The 18,365-nt window shown below is 39.3% G+C and overlaps 1 protein-coding gene and 1 long non-coding RNA gene across 2 annotated transcripts in view; both read left to right on the top strand.

Annotated features, from left to right (window-relative positions):
- The window catches only part of insra (insulin receptor a), a 56,198-nt gene extending 47,671 nt beyond the window's left edge, over nucleotides 1-8,527 (top strand). The window contains exons 14-21 of the mRNA XM_069683945.1: nucleotides 444-543; nucleotides 635-702; nucleotides 2,312-2,541; nucleotides 2,707-2,817; nucleotides 3,733-3,892; nucleotides 4,602-4,731; nucleotides 5,400-5,534; nucleotides 7,006-8,527. Of these exons, the coding sequence (XP_069540046.1) occupies nucleotides 444-543; nucleotides 635-702; nucleotides 2,312-2,541; nucleotides 2,707-2,817; nucleotides 3,733-3,892; nucleotides 4,602-4,731; nucleotides 5,400-5,534; nucleotides 7,006-7,363 (1,292 nt within the window). The 3' untranslated portion in view covers nucleotides 7,364-8,527. The remainder of the gene's footprint in view (nucleotides 1-443; nucleotides 544-634; nucleotides 703-2,311; nucleotides 2,542-2,706; nucleotides 2,818-3,732; nucleotides 3,893-4,601; nucleotides 4,732-5,399; nucleotides 5,535-7,005) is intronic.
- Nucleotides 8,528-11,312: 2,785 nt separating this feature from the next.
- Nucleotides 11,313-18,021, top strand: LOC138612222 (uncharacterized). Its single transcript, XR_011309625.1, has 3 exons — nucleotides 11,313-11,434; nucleotides 17,488-17,560; nucleotides 17,996-18,021. It is a non-coding gene; the product is annotated as an uncharacterized lncRNA (long non-coding RNA).
- The last annotated feature ends 344 nt before the right edge of the window (nucleotides 18,022-18,365 follow it).

Below are 18,365 nucleotides of genomic sequence, written 5' to 3'. Positions count from 1 at the left end.
AAATCTGGATGTTGTATGAATTTGGGACACAACGTGAGTTCAGTAGGTTAATTTATCCAATGAGCATACTCTGAAAAACATGAATGAATTGCAAAAACAGTAGCAAAAATATTAATTTCCATTCCAAGTGCATGGAAGACGACACACTACATGATGTTGTCAATCTGCTATTATTTGACCTTTTATAACGTTTGATTTCTTCTCATCTATATAATGATAAGCAGCAGTGAAAAACCTATAAATCAAGCCAAGAAATAATAAAAGGTTTCTAAACATTCCCATGAAAAACATGCGGCAGCCTCCTGTGACTCAACCCTCTTCAGCATTATGAAAAGATCTAAAGGAGCTCATTATGTTCGCAGAGCAGCGTATTGATCGCGGCAGCACTTTAATGTCGGATCTGGTTTCTTCACATCAAATGTGACTCACTGTCTGTTCAACAGGCGATCCTCTCTACATCGTGAAGATCGTCATCGGACCGATCATCTGCTTTGTCCTGCTGCTGTTTGTATCCGTGGCCGGATTCGTCATCTTCAGAAAGAAGTATGCTATTATCACATCCTGCTCAATACTGTTTTATTATTAAATTATTTGTCAGTGATGTTTATTCATTCTTTTTCCTTTTTCCCTTTAGTCAAACTCAAGGGCCGAGTGGTCCCATCTACGCCTCTTCAAACCCAGAATATCTCAGTGCTAATGATGGTGAGAAATTAGTTTAAGCACTGATCAATAATTTTACTGTAAACTTGATTTATAGTTTTGATTTAAAGGGATAGTTTGGATTTTTTGAAGTGGGGTTGTATGAGATACTTATCAATAGTGAGTGTACTACATACAGCAGATAACAGTCAGCACGGCCCCTGTTAGAGGAAGCCCATCGGAGTTCCTACACAGAAGCTGTTTGTTTATATGAAGGGCTCTTTGAGGGGCTGCAGACTGGGCCAAGAGTAAGAGCCACATAGGCTCTTACTCTTGGCCCAGTCTGCAGCGGTGCTCAGCTTAGCTTCCGTTAGTTATGTGTACCTTGGTTTTAAAACTCCTTAGTCACTGTGCATGAGTGTTGTCAAAATTGGCGTTCGATAATTCCTTCCCTTCCCTAAAACACATAAGTTTGAACTATTCTAATAGACCTATCTATTTTTGCGCAATATGTCCACAAGAGCGCATTCCAATACAAGAGACAAACTTTCGTGCAAAGATATATATTTTTTAGATATCAACATAAGCTTCCTACACCTTGCAAAATAAAGAAATAAGATAATAAGGTCACGGTAGAACGGACATTCAGCTCTCCAAATGAGCTGTGCTGTGACAGGTTTTATTTATTTATACATATTTATTAAACATTTATTAAACAACGTCATTTAAAAAAAATTACATAGCCTACCTTTACTAATCTGTTATATTGGGGGTGAGAATCTCTCTCCCTCTCTCTCCGCCCGGGCTGGGATTTTCCGCCATCTTTACCACACGCCACACGGTTATTGTCGTAGCTTGTTTCAGACAGACTTAAGTTGATTATTAATGTATAAAGTGACGTGTGCATTCAAAGATGCTCCGTAACTAAGAGAGTGCATGCAAGGACATACAGAACACACGTGAGCTTGCGAGACAGCCGCGGTAGTGCAGATTTTTTTCACATCAAATATTAATTTTAATAACTGAATAATTGTAATATTTTTTATTACAATTTGGTTATATATTCGATTGAGAACAATCGTTGACAGCCCTACTGTACATTTCTGATATGGTCCCTAAATACAAATGAGTCTTGACAGTCTTGAATCACTTGATTACATTTGAACACTGGTTAGTGGTTATAATGATAACTTTGATGTTAGCGCCCTACCTGTCTGAATTCATTGCCCTTATATGCACTCTTGACTTCTGAAACTTTGTAAATTCAAAATGCAGTTTTCACAAACTGTTCAACATATTTGGAGAATTTCTGTTCAGAGAGGGAAATTTGACTTGATTTATTTAGCACATGATTTGTGCACGTGAAGATTAATTGGATTTCCACAACTAAGCGTTTGGCACAGTGAGGAAAAACTTTCAAATGCTCCAAAAAAAACCTGCCCAAAATCGATTTAAGTTGCAGCCTTGCATAATGCTAACCAGGTTTGTTTTGGAATTTAATTAAGTTAAACAAACATCAGTCTTTCGAGGGAATATTGGATAAAACTGACTACAGCTGAACTCCATTATCAGATTATCCTATTGTCTTTGACTAACCTGCTCTCTCGTGCGCATGTGGACTCGATCATTATAAAGCTCCATGCTTAACTCGTTCATGGAAATGTGTCCGCAGTGTACGAGGAGGACGAGTGGGAGGTGGCCAGAGACAAGATCAACATTTTGAGGGAGCTGGGCCAGGGCTCCTTCGGCATGGTGTACGAAGGCATCGCCAAGGACATCATCAAGGGCGAGGGGGACACGCGGGTAGCGGTGAAGACGGTGAACGAGTCGGCGAGCCTGAGAGAGAGGATCGAGTTCCTGAACGAGGCCTCGGTCATGAAGGCCTTCAGCTGCCACCATGTGGTAAGGATGGACAACATTTTTTCAAAGACAACGGAGGGCCATTTGGTGTTAGTCTTGGTTATCGACGCTGTACTGCTCTAGTGTGCACAGATCAGTCATCAAGATGCATAATTTGAACAATCCAGACTACATTGAAATGAAAACACCCTCATCCTCGTCTCCCAGGTGCGTCTGCTGGGTGTTGTGTCTAAAGGTCAGCCCACGCTGGTGGTGATGGAGCTGATGACCCACGGAGACCTGAAGAGCTTCCTGCGCTCTCTGCGACCCGACGCTGAGGTAACAGCTCACGTCTCTGCATCACAAAGTGTTTGAGATGTTTTTGTCGTAGGTTGGATTGAACTTCTGGTTTTAGTGAACTTGCGACAGAAAAACTTCTGCCATGTGCTTCTGCTTTTTCTTCTTTACACTTCTGCTTTTTGTTAGAACATCCTTCAGTAGTCATTCGTTGCATCTTTCTTATTAGTATGCACATTTTATTTCTGTCTCTTTTCTCCTACCATCCTCTGTGCTTTTATCGGCATGGTAAAGATCTTTTGTTGCACATAAAGTCGTCTGATCTTGAAAGTTGCTGAACACTCACTAAACTTTCTTGCATTCGAATCCCCTGTGGGTCACAAACTCTTCTCTGGGCTGAAGAATAACCACAGATGTACAAATATAGAACAACTTGTACTGTCAATGTTTAGACTGAACAGCTAACACAACAAAGAATTGTGGACGTTTCCCATGACACATTAAACTTCAGCTGTAGTTTTCTACTCAGATAGATTGTGATAATCACAATCAGATCAGGGTTTAATCACATATACCAAATGTAATTCAATTAGAAGAATGGATCCGTACACCTGAAACTGTTTTACCTTTTCTAGTGACCATTGCGCAATATAAAATTCCATGTTGTGTTTAGTTTGGATATGTGTACAGATGACTCGCAGTGTGTCATCCTGTGAAGTGTGTAAATACAGATGGCACATGCGTGGGAATAGGAGGAGGAGGATTGAGCTCTTGAATGTTGACAGATGACTTAAGCAGGCATCACATAAGTCATCTGAAAACATGTCTTGTTTGGAGTTTCACAGCAGGGCTCCAAATTGACTCAGAAAAGTATTACTGCTTACTTGGGATATTGATATGTTTTTAAGTGTGAACACTTGACCATGAGTCTGACTGAATCTGTCTTGTGTCCCTCAGAACAACCCCGGGCGTCCCCCGCCCACTCTGAAGGAGATGATCCAAATGGCCGCTGAGATCGCAGACGGCATGGCTTACCTTAACGCCAAGAAGTTTGTCCACAGAGATCTGGCTGCCAGAAACTGCATGGTCGCTCACGATCTCACCGTCAAAATAGGAGGTAAGTTTTCAGCACTGCAGGCTTGAAAGTGTTGTTTTGTATGTTGTTTGGTGTGTTATTGGAGGGCTTGTCTGTAGTCGTCTCTTGTTTTTGTCTATTCAAATGACAAATAAAGTTACAGTGTCACTGAGACTCTGCCAGTAGACAAAAGACGCTTCTGCTGACAGTACATTAAAGTATTTACCCACATAGGAGCCATTTTTAAGTTCACCTCAACTTAGAGTCATCAATAAAATATTGATAATGTAGTTTTTAAACTTTGTGGTCATTTTCAGTTGATGAAAGATAGAAGAGCAAATGTTTTTTGACCGCGTCTTCTGGAAAACTCTGGACATTTGTTGATGCTTGAATGGATTCCTGAATCATGCATCCACTTAGCATATTTACATTGTGTATGCAGTTCCTCAACTGGCAGTCATTATGACTCATACTTTTTAATATTTCTGAATTTACACAGCACATTACATAACTCCATACAGAACTAACAAGTGAACTAAACTGCCTCAAGTCAACAACAGCACTCGTGCCAAGATAGACGTATTTATTCAGCGTCCTAAACACTGACACAGACACGGTGAACACGGTGGTGAATAAGTTGGTATTAATCACATTTTAGAATGTATTAAGGCCCTTTAACATATAACACTTGTAACAGACAACAGCAGTGTATGCTTGAATGCAACCAACCAATTTCCTCTTGTTCTCGCAGACTTTGGTATGACCAGAGACATCTACGAGACCGACTACTACAGGAAGGGAGGGAAGGGCCTGCTGCCCGTCAGGTGGATGGCACCTGAGTCTCTGAAGGACGGAGTCTTCACCGCAAATTCAGACTGCTGGTCAGTGACACCTCTGATTTTAGGTTTGGTGGGAGGTTGTGTAGGTGCTGCTAACATAAAATCTGGTACTTTAGAAAATGTGGTATTTTATGTTACCACAATGTGTGTCGTACAGTCTCTTAAACACGGGCAAATGGAGAAAGAAAAGATTAAAAGTTGGCTCCTTTGTAGCAGCTAACTCTTGAGAAAGTACTTTAAAAAAAACATTATTTTATGTTTTTTTATGTTGTCTTGCGACCTTCTGTTGCACATAAAGCCGTCTGATCTTGAAAGATGCTTTACAGACTTAACTTTCTTGCATGTAAGATCCCTGTTTTTATATTCTCTTGCGATCAACAAACCTATCTACCAAAAGCGAATTATTTCCCGTTGAGTCCATTTCTACTGCCTCCTCACAGAGAACACTGGGTCATAAAACATGACTAGAATTACAAACAGTAAACACATTAATGATACTGAAATAAAGGATCAGAACACCTGTGTGTAGCTAACCTGTTTTCATCCCAACCGTGTTTACCAGAATCTCACCCCCGCTGCCTCTGCCCTCGGTCAACCCGCTCGCTGCCTGAAGTGTTTATCAACAGATTAACTCTGTCAGGTGTCTAATTGGCGTGTCCTCATTCTCCCTGTGTCTCTGTTCTTGTCTCTATCACTCGCTTGTGTTCCAGGTCATTTGGGGTTGTGCTGTGGGAGATCAGCACGCTGGCCGAGCAGCCGTACCAGGGCCTGTCCAATGAGCAGGTCCTCAAGTTTGTCATGGACGGGGGCTTCCTGGACCGGCCGGACAACTGTGCCGACAGACTGTGAGTAGGGTTTAGGTTAGACATGAACTGAGAAAAACAAGAGTTTATTTGTAATAATTCAAACAGTTCCTGAGCCAAGTCAGTTAATTGACAGCTCAGATTCAGTAGTTTGGTGGTTTTACAATCTGCATTAAAGCTAATTTAAAGCTATTTTTAAGAACAAGCGCACACAGATAGATCACTGTACTCATCTCCTCTTGGACTCTTCAAAATATCTCACTGATTTCTGACATTTGGTAGTCCAAAAAAAAAAAGTTTTTAATCAAGAAATATTAAGCAGATATAACATGAATGAGAGTTATTGTTTGTTAAATCCATATTTTGTATAAAAATAGGAAAACATTAAAAATGGCAACAGAGCAGAGACACTGAAAGACATGCAATAAATACCACCAATATAGAGTATACTGTAATAGCAGCAGTGAAATCACTGTACATACTGGATGACGATATTAAGGGGGGATTGCGCGGCTTTTGCGCCCGCTAAACCTGTGCAAATAACACAAAAATACTCAACCTCATTCTCGAAGCACACGCAGAGGTTTGAATGCACCCCAAAGTGCAAACAGCGTCTCTGTGCTCTGGTGCAGTTTGCAGTCATTATGCAGACATTCGGGGCAAATGTGGGCCCTATCTATGCAAATGAGCCTCATGGCAAAAAGCGTCTAATTCACAAACACCAGCGCTAACAGCACCGCACAGTTAGAGAGAAAATATTACCGCCTGCAGAGAGTGGGTGGTAACTGCGGTGCAGTGTTATAAGGGCTGTCACGCTATGAGTTTTTCCACTGATCATGATGACAATTCCTCCTTTTGTGAGATCAAAAAATGTTTCTGTCAGTAAAAACAGTCTGGTAATAATATATTGTCATTATTATTATAATAGGGAGACCAGTCAGTCCGGGGCTGTGCCAGGCTCAACCCCAGCACACTTTTTCCACATGTGTGGAGCTGTTACGCAGGATTATAATATGGACGAGCTGCTGTTGCACGCTCGTTTAAAAAAAAAAATGAAGCTGCATTAGAGATAGTTAAACTAGTAAACACCTGTCGAGTCTGGACTTCACTGTTAAAAGAGCTGCGCCCTGCTCTCCCTGCTCATCACTGACCTGTGCATGGAGATGAGATCTGTCAGTGTGCGCTCAGCTACTGCCTGAGAGCGCAGCAGAGAGTGGAGGTGCAGACAGCTTCTCTACACAATCAGACGCAAAACGAGCAAACTGCAGACAAAGCATTTGTCCTTTTAGAAATATTTTGCAATTATACTTATATTGATAAAATAAGCCCTATCAGACTTAGCAGTAGAAATGTATCATGCTTTAAGTGTAATTTTGTTAGATTTGTTGTATTAAATAAAAAACATGTATAATATCACCAGCGAAATAGTTAGACGGACAAATGTATAAACAAAAAAAATTCGGACATCAAGATCATTTGACCATGCTCTCACTCTCCTTGTATCCTCACACAGACACAACCTGATGCAGATGTGTTGGCAGTACAACCCCAAGATGCGTCCCGCCTTCCAGGAGATCATCGAGATGCTGCGCGAGGACCTGCATCCCTCCTTCCAGGAGATGTCCTTCTTCTACAGTGAGGAGAACAAGCCTCCCGAGACAGAAGACTTTGACCTGGACATGGAGAACATGGAGAGCATCCCGCTGGACCCGTCGTCCTACTCCCAGAGGGAACATTGTTTGGACAGAGACGAGGCCTCCTCCATGGGCCTGAGGGGCAGTTACGAGGAGCACCACATCCCCTTCACACACATGAACGGGGGAAAGACCAACGGACGAATACTGGCCCTACCGCGGTCCAGCCCCTCCTAACATACTGTACACATCCCCAGCTCAAACATGTCGATGCTATAGATTTAAATATATTTTTGTTTTTGTTGTCATTTTATAGAGATCTCACTTTTATCACTCTCTCCAGACGCCGCTCAGTGCATATCTCAGGACCTTATTTTTCTCCTCGGATGCCACAAACACACACTACAGCACGTCCAAACATGGATGCCAGACGACACTTTTTGTATTTAAGGATGAACCTCCGTGTCTCTCTTGTTCATGATTGTAGTTTATATACTGTATATATATATTGCCAAGTTTGTGCTAGACTGGGTGGATTAATGGATTCAACTGTGAAACAAACTCTTGACAAACAAGAAGGCTGCTAAACCCACTGTCCCCTCCCGAGTCCAGACTGTGTCCCTCCCGCCCCACGTTTTGAAAAAAGAAAAAGTGCCCTTCTATTTTGTCTGTGGCCTACATCAGCTGTCATTGAACTTTGCCGACTCTTTGTGCGCATGTGGATGACGAACTGAAAATGAAAATGAAAGACTTTAGGAACTCTCTGCTGGATGGACGATGACGGTCCATCCTCGAACAAACTCTGTTCCACTGGAGAAGCTGGTTGAAGTGGCTTACCTCCTCACACTCTGCAGTATTCCAAAAAGGCACACAGGATGAACACAGGACTTTTGTTGGGTTTTGTTTTTTTAAAATTTATTTACATCTCTCTTTTTTGTTTTTTTTCCTTTTTCTTTATTTTTTGAGTTTTCACATTTACAGCTGAAGGATATTTAAACTGTTTTCAAAAAACAAGTTGGTGAACGAGTTCCTCAGATTGACCAATAGCTGCTTCTTTGGTATATTTTAGTGGGTATAGAAGATAAAAAAGTATATAAATATATATATAAATATATTATTGATGTTTTTTGTACATAGCTGACATGTTGTCATTCTCGAGGTATTTCCGGTCATAGAAAATGTTTTTACATGTTAGTCTCTTATGTTTATTTTTTCTAATCCGGACACTCATACTAATTAGCTTTTTTGGACTCATGATCAACCAACAGCACTTGGTCTTTTTGCTACGCGATGCCCGGGAGGAGGAGGAGTGTTTGGCGTCTTCAGCTTAAGATGTCTGCCCATCATATCAAGATCAAATAAAATTGTGCTGTAAATAATGCAGCAAGGTGCATTCATGAAGAGGCTCTGGCAGTGTTTCTGTTATTTTTCCTTCTCATGTGTTTAAACAGGGAGTGACTTGTTTCCCAAGAGACTCTATAAAGAGAAGTTGTGTTTTTTTCACATTGGAGAAGTTAAAGAAAGGTCAGCCAGGCCATGCGACAGTACAAGCAACACAAACTACTCTTTTGACATACAAAGTATAACTCCAATAAGATTTGAATTTTGAAGCAAATACAGATATTGATATTTGTGGATCTTTACAAATATATCGGCAAATATCCTTTTTTTCACAACCACTTAACACAACAGTACTTTTGCCAACGATCGCCAATTTCTTTTTGTTTGTTTTGATATGGGTTTAAACTGTGGCTGGGTATCTTACATTTCACAACAGATATTTTACACATGATGATAATCAAACATGTTCTGAATTAATTTAATTAATGAATAAAACAAAAAACAACACATTAAATTAATGAAAGCAGTCTATAAAATGTTGATGTGCACATTTTTGTGTGATTTTCTGCCAATATATAAATCACAGTAGGACTTTAATGGGTTATAATGCAGGACGGCTGTAAAGTCCTGTAGTGCAGTGCTGCCACCTGCTGGACAACAATGAAATGGAAACTACCATCTTCAGTATGCAATAATACGATGCTTTCAAAGTAAATTGTTTCAAAAATATCATAAAAAGGCAGAAAAGATGAGCTCAAGCTATGATCTACTAGAAAAATCTGAGTCTTGTACATAACTGGACTCTAAGGATCTAAGGAAAGAGTAGGAGCTCACATGATTTCAGTGAACTGTCAGTTACATATCTATTGCAAGAGTTTAAGATTGTTGTAGTTTTTCCACCTCATCTTTCTGGCTTTGAAAAGATCCCTTTCTAATGTGATTATAATGACATAGATGGTGTGAAAAATATGGTAGTATGAGCTGTCTGCTGTCTGTTCGTCAATTAATTGACTCATTTCCAAGATTACAGTCATTTTACAGACTACTGAAGCTCCATAATATCTTTGGCTGATTGTGGACTGATTTTGTCCCATCAGCTCTTACATCACTCTGACATTAGGAAGGTATGTTTTTAAAGGAGGAACAATTACAGAGACCAATAAGTCTTGTAAACGTGCATATGAATGGCTCCTAAAACATACTTCCAAACATATTAGCCCATCCTTTACCTGGATAGGTAAGTTCAATTTCCAAATTTAAATATGAATTTTAACTACGTTCTTTTTGGTTCATGTTCTGAGAGAGGGCTGTGAAGGAGGGATTCGTGACCCCAGTGTTTAAGAAATCCTGTCTTTGGTTCTGGTTCACACACTCACTGCAGTCCAAGTAAAGTAGATCACATAGGAACAATTCCCTGATAATCTTGATACATTTAATTGTCATGTCATCGTCTTGGCAGAGCTGCTTTCTTAGTTTAACATTTATCAAAAGTCAAGCCCCTTTCTGTTCCTGAGGATTGACCACTTCAACAACTATTCTATGTGTTTGAGAGGCTTCACACCACCTGTTGCACTCTGTTACAACCTCTTTCAAGGTGTGTGCCCATAGTTACATTTATATAGATGCAATTAAGCAGGTAAAGGTTTGGACAGCTAGGAATATACCAGTCAATTTTATCCCAGTCATACATAAAGCAGTGAGGGAAAGACGAACCCTTCAAAGTTTTGTGCTTTTGTTGACAAAACATTGTTAGCTAGGACAACTAAGTACTTGCTAGGAGCTTTCAACTGCATCACACCATCTTCTCCAGCAGATGGAGTCCCCTTGTTTATTATTTTTTTTATTTACCAAGCAAATTAAGGTTTTCTTGTTCATGTTGGCTTAAAAATAGAGGTTTAGGTTCAGTAGTAACGATTAAAGTGACTCATTGCTTACCAAATACACACCTTCAAGCCAATCCAATTTGCTAAAAAAAATGCCTCTTTCTGTTTCTTCCTGAACCTCTATTTGCTTTCCCAGTAGTTGCATACATAAGAAAAGCTGGTTTTTGCCATACTAAAAAGCATATCAGTTTTCACACTGTCTGGTTTTCATCCTGCTGGATGGAGTGTCATCATTTCTAACTGGAAATTTAAATTCAATGCTAAATAATTGCAGTTTCACAGCCGATCATACTGGTGGAAACATGTCATGAATGCCTCATGTCTACATTAATTTAAAGTGGGTCTGAGCAGCTGACAGTCTTGCTAAATGAGCATGCGGAATGTGTTGCACAGAACCAAACGATTCCCACAATGTTAACCCTGCATTCAAGTGCTGTCGGAATAATCGGAAAATTTTGTGTCCGACTACATAAACTCACATGAAGGCTCCCTCAAGTCGCAACAACTCGGAAAGTCGGACAATTTTTTTTCCCGAGTTGACTGTCTTGATGTCATATTACGCAGGACCATGGTGGACCAAAGTAAATGTTTGGCGCTATGGTCAAAAACACTTAATTAAGTCACGCTTAGCAGTACTTATTTTGCTCATTTATCATTTAAAATATAGTCCAAGGTTTTCTGTGTTGTGTGCTGGCTACGTAGAGTGAGCTCGATAAGCTCTGACCAATAAAATATAACATATTTTTATAACGTCCATGATATAACGACTTAAAGCTTGTGAACACCACGAAATTGGACGAAGTTAGAAACTTGGAACTCCGAACATCAGGGGAACACGTGAACGCAATGTTAGGGAGGGAAGGAGGTGCTCATCCAGTGGAGGCTGGGATCCGTGTTTAAACACACACCCCTCCAACTCAGTTCCATGTTTTCTTATTCGTGCACTTGTTCCTCCTGAGGCATCTTCACCGTCTCTCCCTTTCAGTTGAAGTTGTTCACAGATAATATTTCCTTCTCCTGTCTGGGCCTGGGAATAAACATAGAGTTCACTGTTGTTGTTGCTGCTGCTGCATTTAACCACCGGGTAAGATGAAACCACCTGTTTAATTGTTCCTGGTTGTAAATTAACAGGGCGGGCGCGAGCTTGTTGAGTAACATTTAATTTGTAACTTACTACGTAGCGTCATTGGATTTTTACTTTGAACGAAGGTAACATTTAACGTTAATTCTCTCTGATTTGGAAGTGCTGTCATATTCATTTTGGTCAATATTAGCTAAAGAAGCAAACATCTTTGTACCGTATGTCAACAAGTAGTGAACGTTGGGATGCATGTAGCTTTAAGTAATCACCTGCAGCCACTCCTGTCTTGACTTGAAACTTTACACCTGCTTGTGTTATCCACCGAAACTCCAAGGTACATGTATCTTCTAGATTTTACTCGCTAATATGACACATTTTCACTGGCTTATACTGTATTATGAATCTAGGTCAGTAATTCTAACCTAACGTTAGCATGCTGCACCTTGGCATTCCTTAAATTCCCATTCCGCTGGATAACACTCAAAAATTATTGGCAGTGTCATCAAAGCTTTATAAGGTTTAAGTAACGAATTGCAATACTATACAAAGTTAGAGATTATTCTATGTTTTACGATTGCATTTCCCTAGCAGTTTAACATTTGAAGTGTCAGGTGAAATAGTGCGGCATTTTAAACGCGGAATGATCTATCCAGCCGTTGAAATGTGGGGCTTTCCACTAAAAATGGAGCGAATGGCAGTAATGAATTCTATGAGCTCGAGCATGCGCAGAGTGATATTAACTTTTTAGTTTTAACGGTCTAAAATTAAATTAGGACACCAATAGGAAAATATCAAAAAACAAAGTTATGTATTGTTCTTTCTTTTTGAAATAGCTGAAATATCTAAAGTTGAAGGTCGCTTAAAAACTATTTATGAAAGAAGTTGAAGTGGCAGTGAAAATATAAGTACTTAAAGCTCCTGTGAGGAACTTTGGGCTTGTGTTGATTTTGGCGCCCCCTGTGGACAAAGCCCTACCTTTTATCTCTTTGCTGATTTTGTCCTGTACAAGCTTAAGTGGTGTTTTTTAACAACAAATCTCACCCTGCTTTCTTTTAACAGTCATATGTATCACTCACTTTACATTTTTACAGCGGAAAATGTAAACAAAGGCAGCGTGCAGTTTATCACTTCGTCTGACACCAGTTTCAGGCATTAAAAATAACTATATAGAAATAATCAGTCTTGTGCCTTATGGTCTGGGTTGCTTTCGTAGGTCATATAGAGACATCACAATTAATTTCAGTTGGTTTCATAACCAGATAAAAACTCCTCACAGGAGCTTTAAATTCAGCATCGAATAGTTGTGTCTATTTAAGAGTGGGCCTCAATGTGAATAGAGCTAGAAGTCAAATAATTGCTTATTATGACTAAATGAAGATGACATTTAAAGTGGAATCACAGAAAAACCTGTTGTGTAAACTGTTTACCAGTGGAAGTGGTGGTACCTAGAATACTTAAAGAATATGAGGACCTGAGATAGAAAAGGCTGAAAAGTGTCATTTAAAATGTAAGCATTAAAAGGAACCAAGATGTCAGCTAAGCGTGTTATCACCCAAATCAGGAATAAGAAATGAAAGCAGGGACACTGTCTGCTGTGGCAGTGTGTTAGTTGAATTGAATTCAAGTGGTTATCTGCACAACAATTGACAGTGAATGTCATCTTCCAAAAGCTCTAAAATGAAAGGCCAATATTATCCACATCTCTGATGTTATAATTGTTTCAAAAGAAACGCAAACACTGGTGCCAGAGCATGCCCTACAGGTTTTCACTGTCTTCTCAATTATAGCATTAGGGACTGTATTTACAAGTTGACAGTTTAAGGAATTAATATCACACAAGAATTTATACAGTGGGTATGGCACTGTGCACAATTGTGTTTTGACTCTCTGGGAATAACAATGTGTGATGCTTAGGCTCAAAGCAGAAAACATGTATAATTACATACATTCATAACTTAACTTTTAAGTCACCGGGGTATAATACTGTATGTTACACCAGTACGCTACCAGGAGGTTTTACTAGTATTAGCCTTTTACTCCAAGTCTTATATACCTGAGAGCACAGGTATCTATTTTACAAACCATGTTGTTATATTTGGGAAGTATTTTATTGTTCCATGCAGCCATTTTCCAGACAGTAGGACAGAAAAATCTTCCTGTTTTTGGGACCCATAATTAATCACAGTTAACATCAAGACTGCATCTATTATTTAATTAAAATGTAATACTGCTAGGGAGTATTGCAATAAAGACTGTTTAGATATATCAGTACTTATCTTCATTACCTTCATAATAATGCAAGTTGAACAAAAAATAATGAAGTCTGGACATTCATCATCTAATTCAAGTCTGAATATTATACTCTACATGCTATACAGAAATTAATTAAAGCAGTGGCGGCATGGAACAGAAAGAACATTACAATATCAATCATTACAAAAAAGTGTCATTAAAAAATGTAACCCTAAATTAAACAGCCCCAGGCTCATCAATCATTATAGACACATTGCATTACATTTTCTTGCTAGTTAATTGTTTTGCTGTGCTGTAGGTTACCTGGGGACTGCACTGCATTGCATGAACACATGCGTCACTATTCCCTCCGATTGAGGACTGGGGAAGGAGAAGATTCACCTGTCAGCGCTGACAGAAACACATTGGCATGCGTTTACAGCACACTCGACTAAAGATAAAAACACAGCCAGGATCTAGAAGTTAATGGGTAAACCAGTTCATGGCTGGTGGATCATAAGGTAAAAAAGGAAGTGCATGTAAGACCTGTTGCTGTGAGGAGGGAGCGATTTCAGTCATGTGGTGTTCCTGTTTTTGACAGTTTATACCTGTGTGATGATGTGAAACAAAAACAGCCTCTGGGCTTTATTAGAAAACAAGAGCAACATGGATCACTGGTTTCTTTTGTATCACTCAGCGTTTACAGCCTCCTCAGGCTAATGGGTACAGTTTCACGCCAGTTAACCGTCATCAGTGGCCTGGTTTCACTTGTCTTGACAGAACATCAGCAACTCTCACTTGTTTTAATAGTGTTGTTGCTGCTGACTGATTAGGGCCCGTGTCTTCCTTAGTGACACTACTTTCCACAAACGCAGCGTTTAGCACTTTTTCCTCCTGCGTTTCTGTCCTCTGCAGCATACTTGGCAGACTGGCTTGTCTTGTTTTGTCTCATGCAGAGAATGACCTGTATTTCATGCTTCTCTCTTGCATGTCCGCCCAGTGTGGGTGAATCCTTTTAAGGTGTGGCTGTCACTCACAACAAGGGGCTGAACTACTCTAACCCAAGACTATGGCTAATAACATGCCACAAGGCCTATGAGCAAGTCTTTAAAGAAAGTAACATGATACATATGCCTGGGAAAAGTGCTTGAGCAAGAGGTGCTGGAATGTTTTTTGTTTTGTTTGTGTGCTTCAAAGTAGCATTTGGTGCTCAGCAAAAATCATGTAAATAAAAAGTATTTCATATAATGAGTTAAAGTTACTAAATCAAAATAGATGTTTAAGTATTTGGCACAACAATGACCAAAAATTAATATTTAAGTGTTTAGAACTTCTTCAAAAACAATGGCCAATTTACCTTCCAATGAAACACCTTCTCGAATGTTTCTACCTTCTCCATTACACACTGGAAGCTAGCATTATGGGTCTTCGCTATGCTAGAGTTTAAATGCACATTTTGCTCCATTGACTATTGTAGACGCTCATCAACATTTTCTTGATTGTAAAGGAAATTAGCATTTTGCCGAACGTTTCATGAGAACTTTAAGACCAAAGCGTAAAGCTTTTTTCTATCCCTGAATACAGAATCAGAATGAAGTAATGGGTAATATCGTATAACTTCCTGCAACAGACAAAACGGACACATAATTTAGTCTGTAAAATGGCAGAAAACTGCTAAAATTCAAACTTGTTAAGATGGAACCAGCAAATTAAATAGTCATGCAAGCAATATGGATGGTTATCTCCGTTTTATAGTTGATAGTGATCGGTCACTAAACCGATTTATTGAGCCTTAAATATCACAACTATTAGATGGACTGCTCCGTCTTATGCTGCCTTCAGGATGAGTTGTTGTAACTTTGGCAAAGTTTTCATCCAGCAGCAACTTCATCTGCAGTGGTTAATTTGTTCATTACATTACCTGCCACACTAATTATATCACCACAAGTAGCCTCAGTTGTACCTTTTTAGTTTAGTGTCAATAAGTGAATGTTTAAGTGATTGTAATCAAAGTAAACATAACACCTCATAACCACAATCAAGGTACCACTATCATTGTGAGCATGTTAGCATGCACGCAATGATAGCTCACAGCACTATTGCTCGTCAGTGCAGTGTCTCTGTTAGCATGGCTGTAGACTCTCTTAGTCTTGTTGTTTGATCAATGACTTCATCACAATTTTAATTTTCTCTTAATCAACATACCTTTTAATTGACTCGTTTTTTTACTTGTTGATGGGTGGCGGAAAATCATGTGACTGCTCTGGCAGAATAGTTGGACATTGTGAGTTTTCAATTTCCATCATTTTGTTTTTAAGATTCAACAAACACTAGGGGTGGGACAAAATATCAATATTGCAATTCAGTATTATTGCAATATATCAATTATCGCAGAATCGCTGTATCGTGATGTTATCGTTATTGGAGGCCTCGTATCGTATGGTGAGTTACCCTGCGATTTCAACCCCTAATATACATGTATAAATATGAGCCTAAGCCACAGACAGCATGCTAGAACTTGTGTCATCATGGTCATATATCATGATAAATGTTGTCTCCTACTCCTCTTAAAGGCTGCAGTTCAGAATCAGGTTTATTGCCAAGTAGGTTTGCACATACAAGGATTTTTTCTTAAAACTAATATGTTATATGTTATATATGATATTTGAAATCAATTTACTTCTGGCGAGTAAAACAACTTACCAGCATCCACTGTCTTTTTATCTCCCATATCACCCATATCAAGTGAATAAATTACACCCATCTGTGACAGCATAGGGAGACTTTCATTTAACCTGCGTGAAAGCCACCTTAATTGTTCGGTGTCTAATTCGATCAAGTAGTGTGCTTATAACTCTGATACATTGCTATTGTTCTATAGTGTGTTTCAAACAGGTGAGCCTGAGGCTCCTGTGTGAGTTTGTGTCTTAACTCCTTTAGTCAAACAGTGATGTGTATGTTTTAGGTGTGTCTGACTTGGAACACCTGCTCCTTTTCTTCCCAACCTCTCTCTGTAACCTAATAAACCGAGATTAGAATGCAGGTCATCGATTGGGAAAAAGTGGTCTTTTAACAGTTGTGGCTGTTTATGTTTGTCTCACGCTTTGTTTAAGTGCATTTGTTCAATATGTTAAAGCTCAAAGTTTTGCTAATGCTGACTTTGTACACAACAGTGGGTCAGTCTCGTTGACCCTCGAGGGCCCATTAGCATGTGCGCACATTGAGACACTCATAGACACAGCCAGGCCGGTCAGTGAAGGCCACAGCACTTTAACTAGGACACACACGCTTTCTGCTTTCTATCGACTGTGACCCAGGAGCCTTTTTTTTAGTACTTTTCCACTTTCATTTTTATTATCTTGTTTAACAGGATTCTTTTCCGCTTTATGTTTTTGTCAGTGTAACAAGGAAACTTTGGAGGGCATAACACATTAAACATGAAGCAGAAGTAAAAGAAAATGTGAGTCGTTCTCACACATTGTGCTTTTAAAGTCACGTTATGAACAAAAATGTGTAATTATAGGATTTGTTAGTCAAAGGATTATTATTTGAGTACACCCTCATTCCACAGAGATGAGCATCAAGAAGAAAATAGATAAGCGCTTGGTTACGGTACACAACATGCATCATAATGCATCGTGTTTTTTCTCTTCTGTGTAGAATATGAAATGTAAATCCATGTATTTGCAGTTCTTATTTGTTGTGTCTTTGCCTGTGAGCTGGTTTGACTTGAGTTTTCACAGTTTGTCAAACCAGTTCCCTTTCCACAGGGTTAGATCTCTTTTGCAACAGCCTGTTGTTTAGATGTTTTTTTTCGTTTGTAGGTGAACCTGTCTGCTTCAGCGCCCTGTGAGTCAGCAAATTGGAGCAAAGTGCTTTCAGTAACGAATAATAAAGGTGTGTTTATTTTCTATTCATGATGAGAAAGTAAGCAACTGATGATGATAATGTTGACTTTCTGTACTTTGATTATTTGGTGTTCATTTTGTTCAAAAGCTTGATGTCGACATTCACTATCCAAAGACAATGGAAACATGAACAAAAGTAATTATCGTAGTTAATGTTTAATACGGTAGAAGAGCCTTTTTTAATTCAATGTTAAGGGAAGTCATCTCTTTTGGTTGAGCATAAATGTAACATATGATTGTGCATACATCTGACATTTTGTGATTATCAGTGTTAGAAACTAACTCAAAACAGATGCATGGCTTAAAAGTGAAGAATATTTCATTTTATCCAATCTTTTAATTTGAATCTTTTTGCCTCTGTTGCTCACGGTCTATTTTCTTCTCTCTCTGCCTCTCTATGTGTTCCTCTTTCTCCCTCACTCAGCTGTGAGGAGGGGAGAGTGTTTCTCCCCCAGCCTCCTATGGCCTCCCTGCCTGCTTCCTCAGACCAGGCATGACTGTCACCCCTAAAAACAACAGCGCTCAGCCTGGTTCCTCTTCTTACGACAACACAATTTCCAGGTATATTTAGAAAAAAACAGACACTACGTGTCCTAATTTTCAGTATAAGGAGGAAATGTTTTACAGCAAATAGTTAGCAACTGAAATGTAAATAGAGTCGCATTTTCCTGGTTTGTTGTCTACCAGATTCAGACGCCTGGCATTTCTCAATACATCGATACAGTGTGTTATACTTGGCATCAGATAGGCAGATTGAAGTCTGATAAAAGCGTCAGCACCAGCACTGAAGGCTT

Source organism: Semicossyphus pulcher, unplaced genomic scaffold, assembly GCF_022749685.1.
Source record: "Semicossyphus pulcher isolate SPU_LCO1_2020_fin unplaced genomic scaffold, fSemPul1.0.p SCAF_7, whole genome shotgun sequence".
Lineage (NCBI taxonomy): Eukaryota > Metazoa > Chordata > Actinopteri > Labriformes > Labridae > Semicossyphus > Semicossyphus pulcher.
Note: the sequence above shows the minus strand (reverse complement) of the source record. Positions and strands in the feature narration are given on the sequence as shown.